Below are 23,639 nucleotides of genomic sequence, written 5' to 3' on the forward strand. Positions count from 1 at the left end.
TATAATCTGGGAAGTAAGTATAGAAGGGGGAGAAAACTTTACATAGCCCTTTTTCTTATGAGCCTTCCAAATGTCATAATTCTGAGGGAAGCTCAAGTAATGTCTAGATAAGCAACTTTCTGATGATCTCAATGTGGAGATGGAACTTAGACAGTAAAGAGAAAGCTTGGTTAACATGTATCAACCGTTTCTGGCTAAAGAGTTTAGACTGCATCTGGTTGAGCAGTAGGGAGTCATTGAAGGGTGTTGAGGAAAGGATGCCAAAGAGCATTTTGGGGCAGATTGATCTGGCAGTGATGTGTAAGTGGGTTGGCATAGGAAATAGGAGGCACAGAGATTAACCAATGGTGAAGGCAGAACCCTGACCTAGAAGTCAGCTGTTGAAATGGAAAGGAAGGAGTTGATTTGAGAGCTACCATTTTTTAAAAGTCAGAAAATGGCTTGATTATAACAGAAATGGACTAGAGTGAGAGGAGCGTCAATGGTAAACCTCAGGCAGTACTTTTCAGATTTCCTCACAGATAAAAATTCCCACCAGAGCTTGTTTAAAATGTGGATTCTAGGTCAACTCTCTTCCAAAAAAATTCTGATTCCACAAGTCAGGAATGGAATCTGGAATCTACATTTTTAAAAAACACACAAGGATTTGGAGGAAAGTTGGTTCTATTCTCAAGAAATATTACTCCAAGTTTTTGTTTATTTGTATTCATTTTTGGAGTTTTTAGATTTTTAAAATGTTTTTGTAAATATTATTTTATTATGGCAAAAACTCTTGAGATCTGTCCTCTTAACAATTTTTTTAAGGGTACAATCAATACATTATCACTGACTGTAGGTACAATGTCATACAGCAGATCTGTAGACTTAATCATCTTGCTTAACTGAAGTTTTATGCCTGTTGATTGGCAACTCCCCATTCCCTTCTCCCCCAGCCCCTAGTAACCAACATTCCACTCTGATTCTATTTGACTATTTTAGATAAAGTGGAATCATGCATATTTGTCTTTCTGTGACTGGCTTATTTCACTTAGCATAATGTCCTCATGGTTTATCATAGCAGAATTTCCTTCTTTTTTAAGGCTGGCAAGTATTCCATTGTTATGTACATACTATATTTTCTTTATCCATGCATTTGTCAATGGACGTTTAGGTTGTTTCCACATCTTAGCCATTGTGATATTCTGCAATGAACATGAGAGTGCTAATACCTCTCCAAGATCCTGATTTCAGTTCTTTTGGATAAATACCCAGAAGTGGGATCGCTGGATCATATGGTAGTTCTATTTTTAATTTTTTGAGGAACTTCCATATTTTCCAGAGTGGCTGTATCATTTTCAATTCCCACCAACAAAGTACAGGGGTTCCAGTTTCTCCACATCTTTGCCAACACTTTATATAATAGCTATCCTGAGAGGTATGAGGTGGTATCTCATTATGGTTTTGATTTGCACTTCCCTGATGATTAGTGACATTGAGCATTTTTTTATATATACCTATTGGTCATTTTATGTCTTATTTGGGAAAATGGCTATTCAAGTCCTTAGCCCATTTTTTAATTAGGTTATTAGTTTTTTTGCTATTGAGTTGTAGGACATTACCCCAAGTTTTCAAATCTAGGAGACTGAGGGGGTGCTCCATCTGTAGAAGTGGAAAGGTCAGGATAGAGAGGCCAACTCAGGAAGTAAATGTGATGCATCATGTTACTCTGGCCTTCAGTTTAGAGAGAGAGGAGTTGTTTTTCCATCTCACGTCTTCCCCTCCCAGGACTGTCTCAGAGTTGGACGTAGGTGGAGGCAAAGAAGCAGACATAGATTTTAAGGATTTGTTTCCTTTTTATTTTTCATCAATATTTTCATTTTTTACATCAACAGAGTTGGGTTTAGGGTTCCCCAGGAAAGTAAGGGAGATGGATGGGTCCCTCCAGGGGGTTGCAGGGGAGAGGGCTGCCTCCAGCAAGTGAAGGGTGAGGGAAGAGGGCACACACTCGCACACTGGGCACTGGAGAAGGCAGTCCTTTGAGCACAGACATCAAAGAGTTAAACAGTCACCACCTGGTTCATTGTTACAAAATGGGAGTGACCATAGGGTGGGGGGCACCAGACGCGGCATGAGGAGGGTGAATTTGGATTTTCTTTTTTTATTGTTGTTTTCACTTTTTTCCTTTTAACTTTTTTTTTAACATTTACAAACAGCTAAAAACTACGACACATCACAGCTACGGTGGGGGAAAGGGGGCACCAAAGAAAGCAGCCACACAGAGTAGGGTGGGGCAGGGGCAGCTTAACCTACAGGGGCTGTCCTGTGGAAAGGGTGAGACGGGGAGACTGAGGCTTCTGGTCCCTGCATTAGGAGTCCCTGGCTTACTGCCTAACCTCTTCCCACTTTACAGGAGTTGCTGGGAAGGCCCCAGTTCCTGCCCCGCCCCAGCTCCTTGTGCTTTTGATCTGCTGGTTGGACCATATGACTGGTTTCTTTCCCTCCACCGCTCCCCTGCCTGTGAGGGGACAGGTTGGAGGTGGGAGGGCTTCTGTGCTGTGCCTGTCTGTGCTATAGTGGGTAGAGCCTCTCATTCCAGAGGAGGCCTGTGCTTCTTGAGAGGAGGGGAGGAGATGGACCTTGTCAGGTGCCCTCAGCTCTCCCTAGACTGTGGGATTCTTATCCCAGCCTGGCCTAGGGCTCCTCCCACCCAGGCCCGGCACAGAAACAAGATTAGGGGAGGTACTGGGGGAGGCAGGGTTGTGTGTGTGTCCACTGAAGTTACCCTTGGCTTGTATCTGAGGACAGCATAACGACACCCCCACCTCACAGCACGCACACACACACACACATAAATGTACACAAGCACTCACACACACAGTCCTGCTGAGCTGCCTCAGAACTTAATATATAAATAAATAAGAATCAGAAAGCTAATTTCATAAAATTCAGGCTTCTTACTTGTAGCCCAAATTGAGAAGGAAATGGAGGCTAGGGGGCTGAGGTTTATTGCTACTCCCCCAGCATCCAACAAGAGGCGTGAGAGGGCACTTTACGCGCTTACGACTCTAAGTTCTTTTGGTCCATGGTCTACACTAGGCCCCTGCCGCCGGCATAGCCACACGCCTGTGCTTTCACCAGGGCCCAGGCAGAGGGAATGAGGGGGAAGGCAGGAAGCCTGTTCTAGAGTCCCAGGCGCCGGGAAGAGCAAGGGCCTCTCACTAACACTGGGGAGAAGTGTGGGGCCAAGCCTTCTCTTGGGCAAAGTCACGGGTGGGAGGAGGTGGGGGACAGGGCTGCACCCCAAACCTGGGATGGAGGAGCCTTCCCTGTAGTCCCTGCCCACGGGGTCACGCACGTGCACACACATACACACGAACACACGGCTAAGACACCAAACGGGAGCGGGGAATGAGGGCTCTTTGTGGCCAGGATGGCAGGGCAGGGAAGGGGAAGAAGGAATTGTTGGTCTCACAGTGTGCCTGCCACCCCCGAAGCCCCAGAGACTCTCACTGCAGCACCTGCCCCCGCGTCTCGGGCAGCTTCAGGGCCAGAGAACTACCAAGGGCAAGAGCAGCTGAGGCAAAGAGGATGGGGGCGGCCTTGGTGATTCCCACAAAGGATGTGAAGATGCTGATCCCCAGCACAGCTGCCAGCTTACACAGAGCATTCAGGAAGCCGAAGGCTGTGGTCCTGCTCAGGAGTCCCCCAGCGCAGCACGCAGGATGCAGGGGCCCGGCCCAGGAGGGAGACAAAGGGAAGAGGCATGGGAGGGTTTGTGGGGGAAGGGTGGGTAGGTGGGAAAGTGAAAGAGAGACGGCAGGCAGTGTCCAAGAGGAAGAGGAAAGATGGAGAGATTAGAGAGGTGAGGGATGCACATCAGGGAATACAGATAAATTGGGAGGCAAGGGGGAAAGGACACCAAAAAATTAAGACTTCAAGGAGTGAATATAAAAGCTACCAACTTGTAGAGGAGAAACTCAAGGGGAATATGTACCCTTTTACCCCTAAACATGCCTTTCCCAATCAGCCCCCTTCCTCACCCCTTTTCTGTCCTGTCCTGTGAGCACTAAACCTGCTGCCCTGCCCCTACCACACTCCAACTACCTTTTGTCCGAGGGGTAGAGTTCAACAGTCAACACGTCCAGCGCGTTCCAGGATGCAATGCTGACCCCCCCAAAAAGGCAGAGCAGAGCAATCATGGCTGACTCGCTGTTCCCAAAAGACAGGAAGAAGCAGGAGACACAGGACATCACGCTGGAGCCAGCTAGAGCCGGGGAAGGAGAAAGCAGCGTGAGCCTGGCCACAGCCCACACTGTCCTGTCGACCAGCACTGAGCGCAGCCCACGATGAGACTCTCTTTTTGCCAAGGTACCCAAAAGAAAGGCTTTCCACTCATCCCCAACCTCCCTTAAAATTGTCTTATTAACAATTCAGTACCAACCATTTCTTCAGTGCAGGCTATGGGCCAAGCAACTTGATGGTTTACACGCATTGCTAATAAGGCAACCTCATGAGACAGGTACTATCATCACCGCCATGTTGCAGATGAGACAGACAGCTGGGCTCATAGAGGTAAAGTGACTTGCCCAAGGTGGAGCTGAGATTCAAAACAGATGACCTCAAAGCCTGTGCCCTGAACTTGCTATTCTGCCTACCTCCTACCCGCAGAAGAGCTTCCCCACCAGACCCCTCCCCGTCCTGCAGCCACCCCCAAGCAGAAGACGTGAGAGACAGAACCTGTGTCTTAGCTTCTGGCTAAGCTTTCCACAGACTAAGCTGAGAAGCCCAGTGACAGCCTTCCCCTTCCCCCAGCCCCCTAAACGGTTCCGACACACCACCAGCCAGCCTCCCCGCCTTACCAAGCATCCGGAGCCTGCCAATCTTGTCCATGAGCAGGGCAGACACAATGTTCCCAGGAAGCACAGCCAGCGTCCCCAAGAAGCTGACGAAATACACCATGTAGGCACCTTCACCTGTCCCTGTCACGTCCAGTGGGCAGCCCTCCTTGTTGTGCAGGAATGTGCTGTTCACCAGACGGCTGTTCACAAACTTGTACTCGAACAAGTCTGGGGGCAAAGGCCAAGACAGGCGGACAGGGCAGATGTGAGAGCGAGGCTGCTACTGCTTCTGCCCAGGGCTCTGCCTTTGAGGGGTTTAGCTGGGATGGCTCTCGGAATCATTCAGGGCACTCATGGCAAAGCATCAGATAACATCACCATATGAACTAGAACTCTTTACAGCCCAAAATGACCATAGTCTACCAAATGAAACAGTGTGGCTGGCTGTTTCCCAGTTTTCTCATTAATAGTGTCTGCTTCTTTCCCATTCATTCTTTTTGTCTGCTCTAGCTGACTATAAGCAGTAGCAGTGCCATGAGTTTAGGATAAATTAATGAGCAAAATATTAAAAATCATTAAAAATCCTATCCATTATTTTTTCCTGCAAGGTGGAAAAACTCACCCAGTACTCCATTTAGAGGTGGGAAACCTCAGTCTAGCTCACAAAACCAGCCTTTCATGTGCATACAGTTTGAGAATCACTATTAAAGAGATGGATTAAGGCATGGACTCCCTTTTCTCCACCAAATATCCCTTTTATTGTTTTTCTGTTTCCCAAGGACACTGTTGTGCATGATTTTTGCCCTCTTCAAAAATGCATTAATATCACCACACGGAGCTGTTTCAATTCTAGCCAAAGGCAAAGAAACCTGATGTTTTTGTCAGATGTTCTATTCATCACAGAAAAATGTTCAATTTCCATTAGATTTTTGTAATTATTGGTAGTAGCTAATAGGCCCCCATACCACCTCCAAGGCTCCAGAGAGCTCAGCTTGAGAACAGTGAGTTAGGAAATGAAGAAGGCTCCTTTTCCCTGGCTCAAGATCCACCCAACCCTTTAGTCTATCAGCCACTAGCCACCCCACCTTACCAGTGTTATAGAACACGGTGTTGATGAACGTGCAGTTGCGGAAGAAAGTGTTGCTGGATGTGACATCCTCGAAATAACACTCCTCAAATAGGGAGTCCTCAAAGGACACTGACTTCAGACGCAGCCCAATAAACCTGTAAGGCCAGGATGATGAGAGCCACTTTCCCCTCATCCTTAAACCCTCCTCCAAGACTCAGTTCCTTAGTGAAGTAACAGGAAGCTGCAGCGCTGAGGAGAACCACGGCTCCTTGCCCCCAAACACCTTGTCTCCAAATCCCCAGACTCACAAAGGAGGCAAAGGGTAGAGGGGGTGGAAGGAGTGAAGTGTAGAGGTCCCCACATACTTGTCATTGAAGTACTGTCCCCCTCGGTGGATCTGATTCTCCAAGGTGAAGTTAAAAGTCACGTGCTCTACACGTTCCCCAGGGAACACTTTGGTGCGAGCTGCATAGTCCACAGCCTGGAGATGGCGGATCATGTCGGGAAACCAGACAGTCAGGCCATAGTAGCTGAAGAGTCAAGGGCAATGGAATCAGACAGGGCTCCAGCATCAGGGCCACGCAGTCCAGAAGGAGGGCGAAATAGAGGAGTCAGCTCATGTTAGGACCTTGCTCACCTCCCCAGCCTCATCTCCCACCTCATCTCATCTTTCACCAATTGCTGTGGTTCTGGGGGACTTCAGGTTCTTCTAACCCTCCCACCATACTATTTCTTACCTCCCAGGCATTTATTTGCTCTTCCTTCTGTTTAAAACAGTCTCCCCATCCCACCCTCAGCCTATCTAACTCCTATTCATCCTTTAGGACTTAGATCCCCTCCCCAGCCCACCCCAGATCTGGGCTGGAAAGCCTGCTCATGTGTTCCAGAAGCACTTCCCCCACCGTGGCACCCATCACACTGCTTTACAGCTAGTTTTCTCTAGCTCCTGGACCAAAATGTAAACTCCATGAGGACTGGGACCACATCTATTCCATCGCATCAGAGTACCTGGCACAGAACAGAAATGAATACTGTTCAGCCTGTAATATAAGTTTGTTGGATTAATGAGTGAAGTATAGGGTGGAGGATAAGAGGGGCTCTGAAAAGCACCTTCCTCATTATTCATCCCCTTCACTTCCATTTTCTCCACCTCCCTCCCAACCCACAAACCATCACATCCCCCACATACCACCCGTCCCACCCACCTCCTCACCTGAACGACATGGTGAACCACACACCCATCATCATCAGAGTGATGCGGCGATATTCTGGACCAAAACAGGAGAGGAAATTCCCCCAAACCTAGGTGGAACAGGACAAAGCCAGACAGTGGCCGCTAGCCAGTAGTTTTAGCACCTAAAGATCCCCATTTTTCTGCCCTACCACCTCCCTCCAGTTCACGCATCACCCCCACACCCAGGCTCAAGCTCTGCCTTCCTCTCCATCTCTCCCACTCCCTTCTTTCTCTCCACCATCCCATACCCCATTACCTGCCCTCCCAGGCTCAAGGCCCGGACCCCCCAGCGCTGGTACCAGGTCCCTGTGTCTGACTGAATCTCAATCAACTCATCCTCCTGATGAATTGTCTTAATGTGGGTTACCTAGGGTCAAGAGAAGGAGCGAGCAGTCACACAGTCTGTACTTTCCACCCCTTCCAGGTACCTCAGTTTCTCCCGCAGTAGCAAAATGGGAGGCAGGAGGTGGACATGATACACTGAGGGATCTCGTTGAGGGAGAGTGTGGCCAGAGCTGCCTAGGAAGGTGGGTGGGGACTGCGGGAGGTATCCAAAGAGGGGCCAGGTGGGGGCTTGGAGGACTGAGGGGGAAGACTGTGGCTTACTGAGAAGACTCGCTCAGGATGCCCCTTGGCTCGCATGTTGGTGTCATGGACCTGCTTCAGTACCATCCAGGCCTCATCATGTTTCCCGTTCTAGAGCCACAGACACAATCCCCACATCCAGGTTAGCCCCTCCCTGACCCAGGGTTATAGACCCCCTCCCTCAACCTGGCTTATGGAATCACAGGACACAAAAAGGCTCCTACCCCCAACCCCTATGTGCCCCTATGTGACCTACGGGCACATCCATCATCCACTCTGAAAGAGCCCAAGCGGGACGACAGCAAGATATCATCAGACTTGGGTAAGAGTGGGGGAATCCAGGGTCCTAACCCAGGTCTTAGGGAATCCTCTGGTCCAATGGAAAGAGAAAACTGAAAACAAGGGAAATGATGGTGGGCAAGCATGTAGTCAGAGAAGGGGCAGCATCCTAACCCTGCTGGATCAAGATAAAGTTGAAGGGGGAAGGAGTAGGCAGTAGATCCTCTTTTGAACTGTAAAGTCAGGGCCAGGGCCAGGACCTCTGCCTGCAAAACCTTAAGCCACCCATGGTTGAGCAGGTCCCATGGTTTCTCCACCCACAGAACTCCTCTGGAAACACATTCTAAGACAAAGGAAGCAAGATAAAGTCCCCCAGACCTTGGACCCTGTGAGGAAGGAAAGCAGCCGCATAGGACCAAACCAAACCCACAGTGGGTGTTGGAATACAGGAGCCCCTGCTGCCCTTCCCCCAGGCCAGCCCCAGCCCCAGCCCCATTCACCTCCAGGAAGAAACGGGGGCTCTCAGGCTGTGTGGTCAGAGCCCCAATGGCAAACACAGAAGGAAAGGCGCAGACGAGGACAAAGACCCTCCAGCTGTGGAACTGGTAAGCGGACCCCATCTGAAAGCTCCACCCTGGCAGGGACAGAGTCACAGCATCAGCAGAGAGGCCAGAGGCTGGAAGGTCCTACCACAGGGAGCATAGGAGAGGAGGGAGTCTGGGGTGCATCTTCTGGGGGCTGCTCACCGTAGTGAGGGATGATGGCCCAAGCCATAGCAGCTGCGTACACTCCACCAATCATCCAAAACATGCAGAGCCAGCTCAAATGCTCCCCACGTTTCTCCTGGGCCAGAAACTCCGAAAAATAGGAGAAGACGATGGGGATGGACCCTCCAATCCTGGAGGGCATTGCAAGAATTCAGCATCGGAAAATGGCCATATTCTTGATCCCCTCCCTGCCCCAGTGCTCTGGATCCCCAAGTCCCTTTCATCTTCCGGACCTTTTAAAAGAGACTCTTTCTCACACGTGCCCTATAAGCTCCCTCACCACCAGCCATCAAGCACTCATCCTTGGGAATCTGGGAAACAGGCAGGCAGGCCTCGGGGAATGGGAAGGAACAAACATTGAATGTTGAAGATGACTACAGAGTTGGAAGGGAGGGAATATAATTACAGAAAAGAGGGGAAATCCCCAAAGGAAAAAGAGCAAAGAGGCATCTGAGGGCACATATATGGGAGCAGGCCAGAAAAGAGCTTGGAGACAATGCAGAGAGTACATGCAGGTGGCTGAGGAAGTGTTGGAGTTGGGTGGGTCAGGACTTCAGAGTTCTGGCAGGTGGGGGTATTGACAAGGTCTGTTACTGAATGTAGGAAATATTTAGACTCTGGAAAGGGGATAACTCAAGGGTCCACAGGTACCCAGGGGTGAAGCTGAGACCCACTAGGCCTCTTCATGGAGCCAGGCTCAGAATGGAACTAAAGCATAGGGTGGAAGACTCAGCAGTGAACCACACATGGAATGGCATTCTGGACAGGCAGTAGACAGGTCCTGGACAGGGAGAAGCTGGCCTGAAGACGGTGGGAAGAGAAAGGAATTCATTCATTCAACTCACACATATTTGAGGTGCATCTGTTGTGCCTGGCACTGTGCTGGGCCCTAGAGATATAACAGTGACCAAGACCCAGCCCTGTTCTCCAGGGCCTTAGGAAGTGGACACTCACCCGACGCCAGAAAGGAGGCGGCAGAAAAGGAAAGTGCCATAACCCTGGACGAAAGATGAGAAAAAGGCGAAGACGCTGTTGACTGAGAGTGATATGAGCAGACATTGTCTTCGACCCAGCCGATCAGCTAGCCCTCCCCAGAGGAAGGCTCCCACCATCATGCCCAGGTAGACAATGAGGCCTGGAAGGAGGAAAACAGGGGCAGAAGGGGTATGAGCAGACACATTTCAATTCTTCCACTTGCCAAATATTTAAATGAGCTGAAACTGCAGGAGCATGGATGGAGGATCTGAAGGACCTCTAGAAGCTAAGTCTACCCAGAGATGAGAGCAAGTGAGAGAAGATGAATTATGTGAGCAAAAATGGAAGGCCTTCTCTGCAGGCCAGGGGTTCAAAGGCAGGGATGCAGGTATGGGAGATCCCTAGAATTCTCCTCTTTCTTTCCCTCATTCCTTCTTGCTCCCTCTTACTTCTCACTCTCTTGCTGTCACGCACACACATGTACATGCACACACATACGTGACACCCCCATCTCTGGCTTGCCTGGAATGAGGAATGGATCTGCCTAGATTCTCAGACCCTCCCAGGGTCCCCTCTATTCTCTCTGCTGTGATGCCCTCAAAGCAGCAGGAGGTGTCTCTTATGTTTCCTGGGAAAGAAGCTCCATTGTTTCAATCTTCCCAGGAAATCCCATGCACAAAATCCATCCTTTATTCTTTCCAGCTCCAATACCTCTGGTCCTAAAACTCTCCTGTTTCTTACTTCCTTCATAAAATCAGAGTTGGAATTGATCTTAAAAGTCATCTACTCCAAACTCTGCATTTTACCCAGGCCCAAGCCAAGCCCCAGGGAGAAGGGAACTGCCCAAGATCTCATGGCAACTTGGCGACAGAGCAAGACCTGATCCCTTCTGAGTGAATCTAGGGGATTTCCTCCCTCTGGGTCCCCATCAGGAAGGGCCATTAAAGACCAATCGCTGGCCCCTGAACACTCCCAAGGCTAACCAAGAGCAAGTGTGACCAGCTTCTCTGGTTGAAGGCCGAGGATTCTTCCCCTCCCCCGACCACCCCAAACTGACTCTCCTCATGTAAACCAAGGAATTTGGATACTGACTTCTTGTTCCCCCCAAAAGGGGAATGGATCAGGATAACAAGAGGGAAGGCTCTGAAGAAACATTAAATGGGGGCCCATCCCACCATGGCCACCTCCTGCAGAACTAAGCAGACCACCACCCAACCACTGGCCCAAGCCCCAGCCCAGCTGCCCTCCCTCAGGCCTCTCTCGCATAAGCAACCTCACCATGACCCAACCCCCAGAGGAGGGGGTGGGGGTGGTGAGTTTGCAGAGGAACCCTGAACCCTGGGACATCTTGGGAGCAGGGCCCTTGGGAGCCCAGTGGTGAGGACAGGAGCAGTTCTCAGGAACAGGAGTGTTTCCAGAGTTTGGGGCAGGACGGGGCTAGAGTGCTCGTTGAGAATCTTACCCAGCATGCCTTTGTTGGAGTCAGACAGGCACATGTCTTTCTCAGCACTGGGCAGCACGAAGCCCACCACAAAGACCTCGACACCATCAGCCATCAGCGCCAGACCAAGCACGAAATACAGTGTCCACTGGAAGCGGCCATGGCCACACTCCCGTAGGATGGCTTCATACTGCTGGGCCAGTTCTTCCCGTTCTTTCCGCCGCTGTGCCTCTCCCCGGCCCCCAGGGGGGCCCTCCCCATCACCCAAGCCCCCCCTCACTCCAGCCAGGGGTGCCCCATCTGCCATCCGCTCGCCTTTGCCCCCAGACTCTGCACGGGGGATGCCCTGATATTCCCCCTCATAGATCTCATCATCCTCGTCATGGCCCTCAGTGGCATCACTAGATGCGCCACCTTCCTCCTCATCCTGGGCCCCTTCCCCGCGGTAATAGCCGTCAGCAGAGGCAGGGAAGTCATCATCATCGTCCTCCTCCTCAAAGCGGGAGTAGGATCTCCGGGAATATTCATCCTGGACTCTGTCCAAGCCCTTCACCACCTTCTTGGCTGCGTGCTTCTTGACTTCCTTGGCAATGTCTTTGGCCCCACGGATGAAAGCTGCCCGGTCTCTGAAACCCTCTTCCATGATGGGGCTTTGGGAATACTTCACCAGATCTCCTACAATCCTTATTCAGATTTTGCTCAAGGACTTGTGGAGTCAGAAAGACCCCGTCCCCCTGTTACTTAGAGGAAGTGTGTTCGAGTATCTTTGGGCACAGAATAGGAGAATATAGGGCTTGGCCAGTGTGTGTTTAGGAGGGGAAAGGAGGGAGAGGAGCTTTGGCCCACACCCACTTCAGTTGGGTGCATTGGGAAGGGAGAAGGGGAGAGGGGGAACAGGAAGGGGAGGGGGAGCCAGGTTGCGGAGGCTAAGCTGGGGAGCCAGGATAACTCAGAAAAGGCTGATACTTCTCTTCCAGGAGCTTCTGGAGATCTAGAAAAAAATAAGAGGGAGAAAAAGGAGGTTGTGAGGCGTAAGACGCTGAAGAAGGCCAACATAGAGCTCCTGCTGACACAGAGCCCCACCTGGGCCATGTGTTACAGAGATGGTCTCCTTGCCTCAAGTCCCACTCGGTAAAAAGGGATGACTACCTGGGCCTACTACGGGCCATTCAGTATAAGCCCCCTTACTTTGACCTTGGAGACTAGACCCATGGGATTTGCTCCAAAGTTACAGTCATCGACCCAGAGCCCTTCTCACGACCCCCTGCCCCACATCAAGATCAGACCTTTTGCTTTACCACCAACCTGCCAAGAACACCAGAGGAAATAGAGAAACCAGAACTCCCTACTCCAGTCTGGTCTGGGTTTCTTACTGGGGGTGGAGCTTGGGGAGAAGGTAGAGAAGGAGCACTGAGTCCTCCAACCTGTTGCCTTCAGCCCACTGATGGCATCTGAAGGTGGGGCTTCCACAGTCCTTCCCTCAGGTTTCATGTTTATAGGCCTCACAGGGAGGGGTCTTCTCCCAACATAGCTCAGTGGGTGAAAGCTCAGCTTCCAGAGTCAGACACACTTGGGTTTGACTTCCTGCTTCAGCACTTACTAGCTAAGTGACCATGGGCATGTCTCTGAACCTCCAAACCTTAGTTACCTCTTATTTAAGCAGGGAAAAGTAAGGATTAAATGACATAATGTGTGTAAGCTCTTTACCATAATACCTGGCACGTAAAAATTGATGAATAAATATTAGTTATTACTCTTCACAGTGATAATAATGTACGGAGATGCCCTCTACTCCTTCACAAGATACCAGAACAAAAGCCCTGTGGGTGCTCTTTAGGAGGAGCAACAGAAAGGGATACTGGCAAGGAGAAAGCTGGTTCAGTGCAAAGCACATGACAGTTACACGACATAAGTTGAAATCCCAGCTCTGCCATTTACTAACTGATCTTGAGAAGGTCACTTAACATCTCTAAGCCTCAGAGTCCTTATATTTAAATTGGGGATAACAATCTCTATTTCTCCAAGTTGATGTGAGGATTTAATCTCACAACAGACATTCTATTAGTTTCCTTCCTTCCTATTAGATTGAAAAATGTGAAAGAAGCAGCAAGCAGCAAGGGCAAAGCAGGGGAGTCATACTTGGATGCTACTGTATCCTCCCAAAACAGAGTCCCAAGACCCCTCTGTCTGTGTGCAAACGAATTCCAGCAGCTGGACCCACACTGTCTCCCTCCAGACAAACAATGGAAGACTCACAAAAAGGGAGATCCGGAACCTAAGGTCATTGGAAAAAAAGGCAGATCAAAATCTAAGAAAGAGGTGATGACTGGCTATTGCCACCTTCCTTCAGGATGTCATAAATAGGCCCCCCTTTCACTGGTGGGGGTGGGAGTGCAAATGACTGATCAAACACATACATTTCCAACATGGGGGTCTAAGGTCTATAGTTGCACCTCATTCCCCCATGGCCTCCCTTCCTAATCCCCCTTAATCCTTTCTGCTCCTCCTCCAGGAGTCAAGGAAAAGGGAGTCCATAAATACCGCATTGCGTAGGAGGCTGATGTAGAAGGAAGGGGGCCTTGGACCTCCCCACCATAAAAGTCACCCTCCAGAGGCAGGCATAGGAGAACCCCCTCTTCCTTCATAGAAGCAGAGGAAGCAGGACTAGATTCTGATCAGAGATCATTCCCCTAAAAACATCCTGCCTCCTTCTGCTCCCACCCATCCAGGGCCCTCATTAAATATCACACACACACACACACACACACACACACACACACACACACACGGTGGCCCTGGCAAAGAGGGTAAGTAATGCTATGTAGTTCAGAAAGAAGCACTGGCAAGCAGAGTCCTACCCCTCAGGTCAGATGTGGGCACTGGACCACGATGACCAGAACGAGTGACCCCTACATCACCTTCTTTGCTTTGCAGTTCAGGACCCAAACCATCCCCCATGAAAGAAAGGGAACAGTGGAATCCCCTTCGTGCATGCAATTTGCTTGCCTCTCCTCTTTCCCAACTAGAATCTCCCTCCAAACCCTGAAGGAGGCAGATGGACCCACCAGGAGCCATGCCCCTTGTTTGTTAACACTATCCACCCCTGAGAGGTATGGGAAGCGTAGAGAAGGCCCCCAGAGCCTCAGCAGGATATGATGGCTCAACAGCCAGCTCCCCCAGGGCCAACAAGCCCAGGAGGTCAGGATGGACAGAAGGAAGACAAATTCTTTGAGCTGGTGAGGAAGTGGTGTTATTTTTAGCCCCCAAAGCAGCACAGGGTGGCTAAGCCTGTGGGAGAGGAGACAGGACTCAGAGAGGTGGGGGTTAAAGGAGACAAGATTCAGGGTTACAGGGCCCTTTAAGGTTGGCTGACTTCACCTGACCGGAAAATGTGCCCAGGAGATTTTCTGCAGAGGATGGAGGGGCGGGGGGACTCTGAGCAAAAGCTTCCTTTCAGGATAACTGAATCAGCCCTGGATAAGTGGAGGAGGGTCCAGAAGCCCCCTCCCCCCATCAAAACCCCTGACTTTGGAAGCCACCTGGATTTCCCAACCCACCCTAGCCCAGGTGACAAGGTCATCAAGAGCAGTCACTTATCAAAACATCCATGGAGGGGGAGGCTCTGAAGCACCCCTCCCCATTACAGCTGGGTGATTGAGCCTCGGTCCCCACCCCAGGACAGCCAAGGCTGCACCTCCCCTCCCTACATGCTACCCTAGGGTTAGGAAGATGGAGTATCTGAGGGAAGAAGATCAAGGTGTCAGCTGAGAATGACCAAGACGGAATACGGAAAGGCAGGGGTGCAGGGGGAGAACTCCAGGCGCACACGCGCAGAGACTGCCCCTGCCATCATCTGCGGTGACCGTCCCCATCCCGCTCCGCTCTGGTGTAAGAGACGAGCCCCTAGAACTGACTGAACCGATTCTCTGAGCGCCTCCCCTCACCCTTGATTCTGCTGCTGGACGAGTGCCTACTCAACACCCCTTCCCCCCACCCCGGAGCAACTGCCTCCATCCCCCGCCATCCGTGCCCCTCAGCCTATTCATCTACCACCTCTACCTACCCAGCGTTTCCGTTCATCATTCCCTTCCCTCCCTCCTTCTCCTGCCCTTCCTCCAACCCCCCCCCCCCCTCCCCGCGCAACTCGAGTCCAGGCGCACAGACTGAGGCAGCATCCATTCTCTGGCCTCAGCCAAGGTCATTTATCACTCATGGGGGGAGGTAAGGAGGCGGGGGAAGATGAGTTGGGAATTGGAGTTTGAAGGAACCCTGTTCCACCTTACAACCCCCAGCCCGTTAATATCTGAGGAGGGTAGTAGAGACTTGGTTAAGGTAGAGAAAAACACCCCTCCTCCCTATATATATGTAAATATATGAAATATGTATATATATATATATATACACATACACACAATGTTTTTTTTCTCTCCTTCTCTGATCAGCACAGCAACCACAATAAACGTCCATTCAAACCACCACCAATTCCCTCAGCCTTAAAGAGGGACGGTCACCCTTCCCACAAGCAAAGCATCGGAGGATAAAATGGCTGCAAGGCAAGGCGAGGATGCTTCTGCCCGGGGCGGGGTGGAGCCGAGAGACTGAGAGAGGGGTCTTACCTGGGCTGGGTCCCCCGGATAAGGGAGTCCGGGTGAGGGCGGGGGTCCCGGCCGTGGGGCTGGCGGCAGCGGCGACTGCTCCGGGTACCAGGGGAAGCGGCAGCGCAGACCTGCCCCCCAGCAGGCTCCGGCCCCGCCTCCGCCCTCCCCCTCCACCCCCCCAGTGCCACTGAGCATCGGGAGAGACCATTGTTGGGGGGGGGGGGGCGGTGGAAGAAGAAAAGAGGATGGGGAGGGACTCGGGGCTCCAAGGAGAAGTGTTGACGGGGCTAGCGGGGCTGTCACAGGGACAGCTGGAGATGACACACAGCCCCTTCTAGTTAAAGACTAAAGGATCTAAGGAAAGTAAAACTGGTATCAGGGAGGCAAGTGGGAAGACAAAAAAGGAGATGGTGAACGAGGAAGCCCCTTCCTCAGCGGCCCAATCCCAGAATGGCAGGACCGACGAATTTCAGGGGCTCTCTCTTCCTTCAGATCGCCTCCCTTCCCCTTCCTCACGGTTCCTAGCCAAACTCCTTTGCACAACCCTCTTCTAAATCCGGAGTGCTCACACTTAAAGTTTACCTGGCTGTTTTAGAGGAAGCAGGAATAACAAGGTGTGGTTTCTATCCCGAACTGCCAGAGGCAGAAACTCCTGGATCCCTGCCATCTCCTTCCAGAAACAGTCCAGATTATTTATTTCCAATGCAGACCTCCCTGTCCTCCATCCTGCTGGCGACAGCAGAGGTTGGAGAAGCTGAAGCGGTTTAACAGGCCTGACCAAGTGGGCATCTCCCTTTCCATTTATTTGCTCCAATGACTCAAAAAAGAACTCCCTCAGTACTCTTCCCCACTTTCTTACTACATACACACACACACACACACACACACACACACACACTCTTCACACTTCTGCTTCCAGGGCAAGAAGGAGTGAATTGGTTTCAATTCTTTCCTTATCTTTCCTTTGCCCCTGTACCAGTAACCTGGGCTTAGAGATCCAAGTCATACCAGTTGGTGAAATCTTTGCTCCAGAGGTGCAGGAGCAGGGTGCTTTGGGGATGTTCATACTGAATATGTCTACCTATTCTAGGTAAGGTCTTGGGTTAGCTACACAGAACACTGACCAGGGGCTCTGACTTGGGTTCTCACTTCCAATAAGCTATGGGCTCTTGGTCCAGTTCTCTGCCTCTCTGAACCTCAGTTTTCTCATCTGGAAAATGAGGGGCTTGGACTAGATGCTGTATCAGATCCCTTTTATATTTAATAGTATGTGATTCTGTTCTCCTAAACATGGAGGTTTCAAAATGCTGGGATATGTTACATGGAGAGGGCTGGCAGGCTGTGTCCCAAGCAACCTGACAGATGGCATTTGTGGTATTGAATTTACCACTGACAAGGATGTGGGCCTTTGGAGTTTCGCATACTCCAAAGCTACATCTTGGAAATACTGTTTTTTGCCAACAAACTTTATAATTTACTAAAATATAAAACCATAATACATAAGCCTAATTTACAGTGAGAAATTTAACTGTCACTCAGACTGAAGGAAAACTCATGTCTGCATGTCCAGCACATTTTCTCCCTTAAACCAAATCAGAATAATAATGTCAACATATAAATGCACAATGACATACTGAACAGGAGTAGTTGTATCTTTAATGGCATCTGGCCATCCCCAGCAAGGAGTCGTGCCAATGGGTTCAGAAAACTCTTCTTTGGCTACGGTTCTCCACCCCTATCTCTTAAGCTATGGGCAGCCTTGCCAATGCTCCTGGACTACTCTAACTCTGCTGGTTAAGGCACTCTTTCCAGGATGGCTCTTGGAAAGGCTGTGCCCACGTGGGCCTCATGGACTCTCCCTTTACTGGCTAGCATTCACTGCTGACCTCTCTTCAGGTTGACATATTCCTTATTGAAATATGTTAATATTTTCAATTAGGTTATAGCCAAGTCCTGCTGGCAGGGAGCCAGCGCTTCTCTTTAAGGTTACTTTGCATACTCTCTACTTATCCATTACTAAAATAGAAATCTTGTACTCTTAGAGAGAAAGGTTTTATATATTTTTCAAGTTCTGAGGAAAGACCATCACTTTTCCCTAGAACCAAGGACCCATGCACCTCACCAGCTACTCCTTCACAGGCCCCTTTTCTGGGTCCATTAACATTAGAGTTCCTCAGGGGCTCAGTCCCGGGCCCGGCTCTGCGTCCACCTACTCTCTCTTCTCCTTGATCACTTCAGGTAGACCCAGGACCTTAATGCTGCCTATATGCTATTAATTCCCACATTTCTATCTCCAGTCCAGACCTTTCCACCAAACTCAGAATCACCATCTGTCAATTCAACATCATCACATGGGTATCTAAAAACCATCTCAAACCTAACAGAACATAAACAAACTTCTGAACGAGTTCCTCATCTTTTTACCAAGGTGTTCAGGCCAAAAACCTTACAGTCATCCTTGTTTCCTTTCTTTCTCTTATCCCTACATCAGCAAGTCTGGTTTGCCCTACCTTCAAAATCTATTCTGTATCTACCACTTCTCCACCACTGCCCTAGTCTAAGCCACCATCATCTCCTTCCTTAGCTACTGCAACAGCCTCCTAACTGGTTTCCCTACTTCCAATCTTGCTTACTTAAAACCCATTATTCTCAGCAGTCGGGGTGATCCTTTAAAAACAAATCAAATCTGATCCAACAAATATGCTCCCAAGAGAAATGAGTGCGTATGTCCCATAAAAATACAAGTATTTTTATAGCAGCTTTATCCATAATAGTCAAAAACTTCAAATGTCTATCAGCCAAAGAATGGTTAAACCTGGATAAACAAATTGTGGCAGCCAAAGAATGGTTAAACCTGGATAAACAAACTGTGGTATATTCATATAGGAAATACTATGTAACAAACTTAAAAGACAGAACTATTATATACAACTGCATAAAAAGATCTCACAAAATATTGAACAAAAGAAGCCAGGGCTTCCCTGGTGGCGCAGTGGTTGAGAGTCTGCCTGCCGATGCAGGGGATGCGGGTTCATGCCCCGGTCCGGTTATGAGACGCGGGTTCATGCCCGGTCTTGTGCCGCAGAGCAGCTGGGCCCGTGAGCCATGGCCGCTGAGCCTGTGCATCCGGAGCCTGTGCTCTGCAGCGGGAGAGGCCACAACAGTGAGAGGCCCGCGTACTGCAAAAAAAAAAAAAAAAAAAAAAGCCAGACCAAGAGTACACACTTTATGATTTCATTTATGTAAAGTTCAAGAAAAAGCAAATTAATCTACTGTGAGAGAAAATCGTGGTTACATGGTGGAATGTGCTACATTTAAACCTAAATGGTGGCTAAAAGGGTGCATACAGATGTAAAAATACACTTAAGATCTGTGTGTCTTTCTGAATGTATTTTATACTGCAAATTTTTAAAAAAAGCTTTAATGAGATTTTTCCACTCTCCTTTCCTCAGATCCTCCAATGCTTCCCATTATACTAAAAATTAAATCCAAACTCCTAACCAAGATCCAAAAAGCTGTGCATGTTCTGGCCCCTACCTGCTCCCTCCAACCCTCTTTCCTAGGTCTCTCCCAGGCTTCAACTCTGCTTTACCTTCACTGGTCTCCCTGCTGTGCCTCCAACATGCCCACATCTGAGGACCTGGGCACTGGGAGTCCTGCTGCCACTGCTGGGAACTAGTCTAGACTTGCTCTTACCTCCCCCCACCAGACAGCTCTCCTCCACAAATGGCTTAAATTGGGTGTGGGAAATAAGATTATGGAGCAGAAGGTGATCAATGAGTGTACCAGTAATCATAGTTAACATTGTTAGAGCATTTACCTGACTTGGGCACTTTTCTGACCAGTTACATTGATTAACTCACCCCACCTCCTCATTAACCTATGAGATGATCACCATTTACAGATGAAACTGAGGCACTGATTAGTTAAGTAGTAACTTATAAGTATATAAGTATAACTTATATATAATCACACAACTCAAAAGTGGCAAAACTAGGATTTGAACCAAGGCAATATAGATGCAGAGCTCTTATTCATTTTAAATGCATCCATTTTAAGTGTATAGTTCCATGTGTTTTAACAAATGTATACTCCCATGTAAGCAACCTTTTGATCAAGATAAAGAATATTGCCCCTAAAAGTTCCCTTGTGCCCTTCTGAGGTCAATCTCCCCATCCTTGGCAACCACTAATCCCCTTTCTGTCACCGTAGATTAGATTTGTCTATTCTAGAGTTTTATATAAGTAGATTCATACAGTATATAGGTCTCTGGCTTCATAGCTCTGGGTTTCAGAGCTTTCCAGGGTTTTTAACCACTGCCTTATACTACTTCCTGGTGTAGCTTCTTTCACCACTTACCTATCAAACTGGCTACTCCTCAGGACTTCCCTGGCAGTCCAGTGGTTAAGACTCTGTGCTTCCACTGCAGGGAGCACGGGTTCGATCCCTGGTCAGGGAACTAAAGATCCCACATGCTGTGTGGCATGCCAAAAAAAGTTTTTTTAAATGGCTACTCCTCAACATCAGCCACCCATCTATATCCTACCACTGCTTTTACGCACACCACTCTAAGCACACGAGATTGTCAGTATGGGGAGTGTAAAGAGGGACAAAACAGGGTCAGTGACAGCCCCTCTAAGATACCATAAAGTTCCAGTGAGAGATGCTAACAAGTGAAGCACCAAAATTCCTATCCTTGAAGAGCTTATAATCCAGTTAAAGAGAGGGGATAGCTTATATATAAAGCCAATAAGTCGCAAAGCAAAACATTCATTCATTCAACAAGGACTTACTCAGTAAATATAAAATAGTATAATGTGACTAAGCAATTGGCTCTGGAGTTCAGACAGATCTTACTTCATCTACCACTTCTTAGCACGTGACCTTGGTCAAGTAAATTAGTATCAGTTTCCTGATCTTAAAATTGGCATAACAGCAAAATCTACCTAAGGGGCTGTTTTGAGGATTAATTGAGATAATGCATACAAAACACTTAGTACAGTACCTGGCACGTAGTAAGAGTTCAATAAATATTAGCCATTATTTTTACAATTATTGTATATGTTAGGCACCTTTCAACACTCTCGGGAGATACAGATTAATAGAATGAGATTCATTAAAGGTTCTTAAGGGATTCAGTTTAGTGCAGGGATACTTAGACCGGGATCCATGAAACTTCTGGAATTTTTGCTTCAGGATATTGGATATATATGCATGTATATATTTTTTCTTGGGTAGGGTCCACAGCTTTTGTCATATTCTCAAAGGACTGTCCCATGACCTACAAAACACTGAGGACCCATCGTCTGGAGCATGCATTCTCAATGGGGGTGGTATCGCCCCCCCACACACAAGAAGTCAAAAATTGGTTCAGGGATGGGAATCTTAGATATTACAATGTTTATGTCCTTCCGAAGGGCCATAGTACATATGCAGAGACACAGAATATTGGTGATATTAAAATTTCATGCATAGGGGGAGGGCAATTAGGAAAAAATGTCAGAGGATGCACAAAAACTAAAAAACAAACAGATGTGCAAACTGAAGTACCTAAGTGTACAAGCAATACTAGCTCTGTTCAGAGAATTGCTGAGTACTAGAGTCTGAAAGAACCAGAGGGTGGAGAGATAAAGGAGAGTTTAGGGAGTCAAACTCAGTGAGTAGTGGAGGCATTCAAGAATCACTGAATGAAGAAAAGCTCAGAGATTCTGAGAATGAATGCCTGAGAAAAAAAGTGGCTCCAAAGAGAGAAGTAGGGAATTCAGCAAAGGCACTAATTTATTCTGTGGTGTGAATTCATCAACACGATATCAGATAACAGCAGAAAATACCGCATAGGGGGAGTTCCCTGGTGGCCTAGTGGTTAGGATTCTGGGCTTCCACTGCCGTGGCCCAGGTTCAATCCCTGGTTGGGGAAGTGAGATCTCAGAAGAGTCCATTCATTTGATAGGTAACCTGAAGACAGAAAGGACACAGAGACTGAAAAAAGCCTCCCACCACCTGGGGCTGCTTCAGTGCTGTGCCGGGTTCCAAGTGCTCCTGGGACCTCAGCTTATGACCACATACAGCAGAACTCTGAAATTACGAGGTCAGTTTGTCCCATTATGACTCAGAAGACCGGCATCCAGTCATGATGTGAAATATCACATCTAATCTTCCAAGTTTTTTTTTTGGCTGCACCATGCAGCATGCAGGATCTTAGTTCCCCAACCAGGGATCGAACCCATGCCCCCTACAGTGGAAGCGGGGAGTCTTAACCACTGGACCACCAGAGAAGTCCTTCCCCCAAGCTTTTGACATGTGGAATCAGACATCCACTAGACGACCCAACCTGCATATCTCACAACACACCTCAAAGTTGGCATATCCAAAACTGAACCTATCGTTTTTATCCTGCCCCCCTAAATTCTTCCTGCTGCATACTCTCATCCTTGATGCCACCCTCCCCTTCATTCAGTGTATCCAATCTAATACCAAGTCCTAATTTGCCTTTTAAATATCTCCCCACTGCATCTCTCCCTTTTCTTCCCTACTTGTCACAGCCCTCATTTAGCCCTCATCTCTCACCTGAATTGTTGCCAGATGCATAACTTGTTACCTTGCCCCCAGTCTTCATCTCCCCCACATCTACTTTCTACAGTGCAACCATGGTTCTAAAACACCAATTTGTCATCCCCTTGCTTAAATCCCTACTGTGGCTTCCCATCATGGATAGCAACTTCCCAACCAGTGTGCCTTGACAATGATGCTCAGTTATTAATTCCCTCAGCACTTTGGACTGCTAGGCAGGGCCTGGGATAGCTAGAATTCTTAAGCCAATAGCCTTGAGACTGAAGAACCCTCCTCTCTTTACCTCAATGTGTTGCTTGAAATGGTTCTGTGCCCTGATGTGAAAAAGGGCTGAGAAGCACTGATCTTTGGGAGCTCCCTAACTGGCTCTGACCTCATCCCACCTCCAGCACAGAACAGTGTTATTAGCTTTAGCGAATTATATACCACGCTACTCGTCAATCTCCGCTTCTGCTCAGAAACCTCCCATCCACCTGGAATGAGCTTCCCTTCATCTTTGTCTGAGAAGCTTCTAACCTTCCTTTAAGATTGTATTCAAGTATCACTTTTTTTCCAGGAAGTTTTCATGCCAGGTTAGATACCCTTCCTTACGCTCCCCCAAATATTTTGTTTCCTATGTGTCGGTCTACCCCCTCGGTAATGATCAGACAGCAGAACCACCTTGCTCATCTTTGCATCTTCAGCAGCCACCAGCACGGAGCCCTTGTATGTACCATGTTACATGAATGAGAATGATGCAAGGGAACGAGAGAGCTAGGCTCACCTTTTCTTTCCTAGAGTTTAGTTCGTGGTTACGTAAGAGCTTCAGAGAAGGGGGTGATATAACAGGATTAAATGTGGCAAAGAACAGAATAGGCCATTGGATTTGGTCTAGTTACTGCTCTAGTTACTGAAAGTCTGAGCACAGATTTAAATATGATGGAAATCAGGTCTGGAAGGACTGAGAATGAGGAAAAAATAGGAATAAGATACAAATCCCTTACCCAAGATACCTGGTGGTATGAAGAATGAAAGGAAATGACAGCTTACTGAGTTCCTACTGCCCATTTCAATTGTTTTGCAATCATTTAAGACATTTATATGGTTCCAAAGAAAACCACATTAACATAGTACACTCAGAGAAATCCAGTTTCCTCCATATCCCTTCCCTTCCCCCAGTGGTAACAACTTCCATTAGTTTTTGGTTTATCCTTCCATTTTTAAAATATAGACAAATGTATATATTACGTGTCACCCCTTAGATAAGGAAACACACTATACCTTCTGTTCTGCACGTTAGTTTCTTCACTTAACATATCCTGGAG

General features: G+C 48.5%; 1 protein-coding gene across 3 annotated transcripts; it reads right to left on the bottom strand.

Moving 5' to 3' along the window:
* Positions 1-1,808: 1,808 nt before the first annotated feature.
* SV2A (synaptic vesicle glycoprotein 2A) lies at positions 1,809-15,891 on the bottom strand. 3 transcript variants are annotated; one of them, XM_032610429.1, is made up of 13 exons: positions 15,784-15,891; positions 11,189-12,158; positions 9,706-9,886; positions 8,731-8,882; positions 8,485-8,618; positions 7,727-7,816; positions 7,377-7,487; positions 7,100-7,188; positions 6,252-6,416; positions 5,908-6,041; positions 4,839-5,045; positions 4,084-4,243; positions 1,809-3,669 (listed from the first exon to the last, which is right to left on the bottom strand). In XM_032610429.1, the coding sequence occupies exons 2-13, from the start codon at positions 11,808-11,810 to the stop codon at positions 3,486-3,488; spliced, it is 2,229 nt and encodes a 742-aa protein (XP_032466320.1). In that variant the 5' UTR covers positions 11,811-12,158; positions 15,784-15,891; the 3' UTR covers positions 1,809-3,485. The 3 variants fall into 3 exon arrangements, with proteins under 3 accessions (XP_032466320.1, XP_032466328.1, XP_032466337.1); XM_032610437.1 differs by lacking the exons at positions 8,485-8,618; positions 8,731-8,882; positions 9,706-9,886; positions 15,784-15,891 and having other exon boundaries at positions 1,812-3,669; positions 11,189-11,400; XM_032610446.1 differs by lacking the exons at positions 8,485-8,618; positions 9,706-9,886; positions 11,189-12,158; positions 15,784-15,891 and having other exon boundaries at positions 1,812-3,669; positions 8,731-8,866.
* Between the last annotated feature and the right edge of the window lie 7,748 nt (positions 15,892-23,639).

The sequence above is a fragment of the Phocoena sinus genome, chromosome 1 (genome assembly GCF_008692025.1).
Source record: "Phocoena sinus isolate mPhoSin1 chromosome 1, mPhoSin1.pri, whole genome shotgun sequence".
Taxonomy (NCBI): Eukaryota; Metazoa; Chordata; class Mammalia; order Artiodactyla; family Phocoenidae; genus Phocoena; species Phocoena sinus.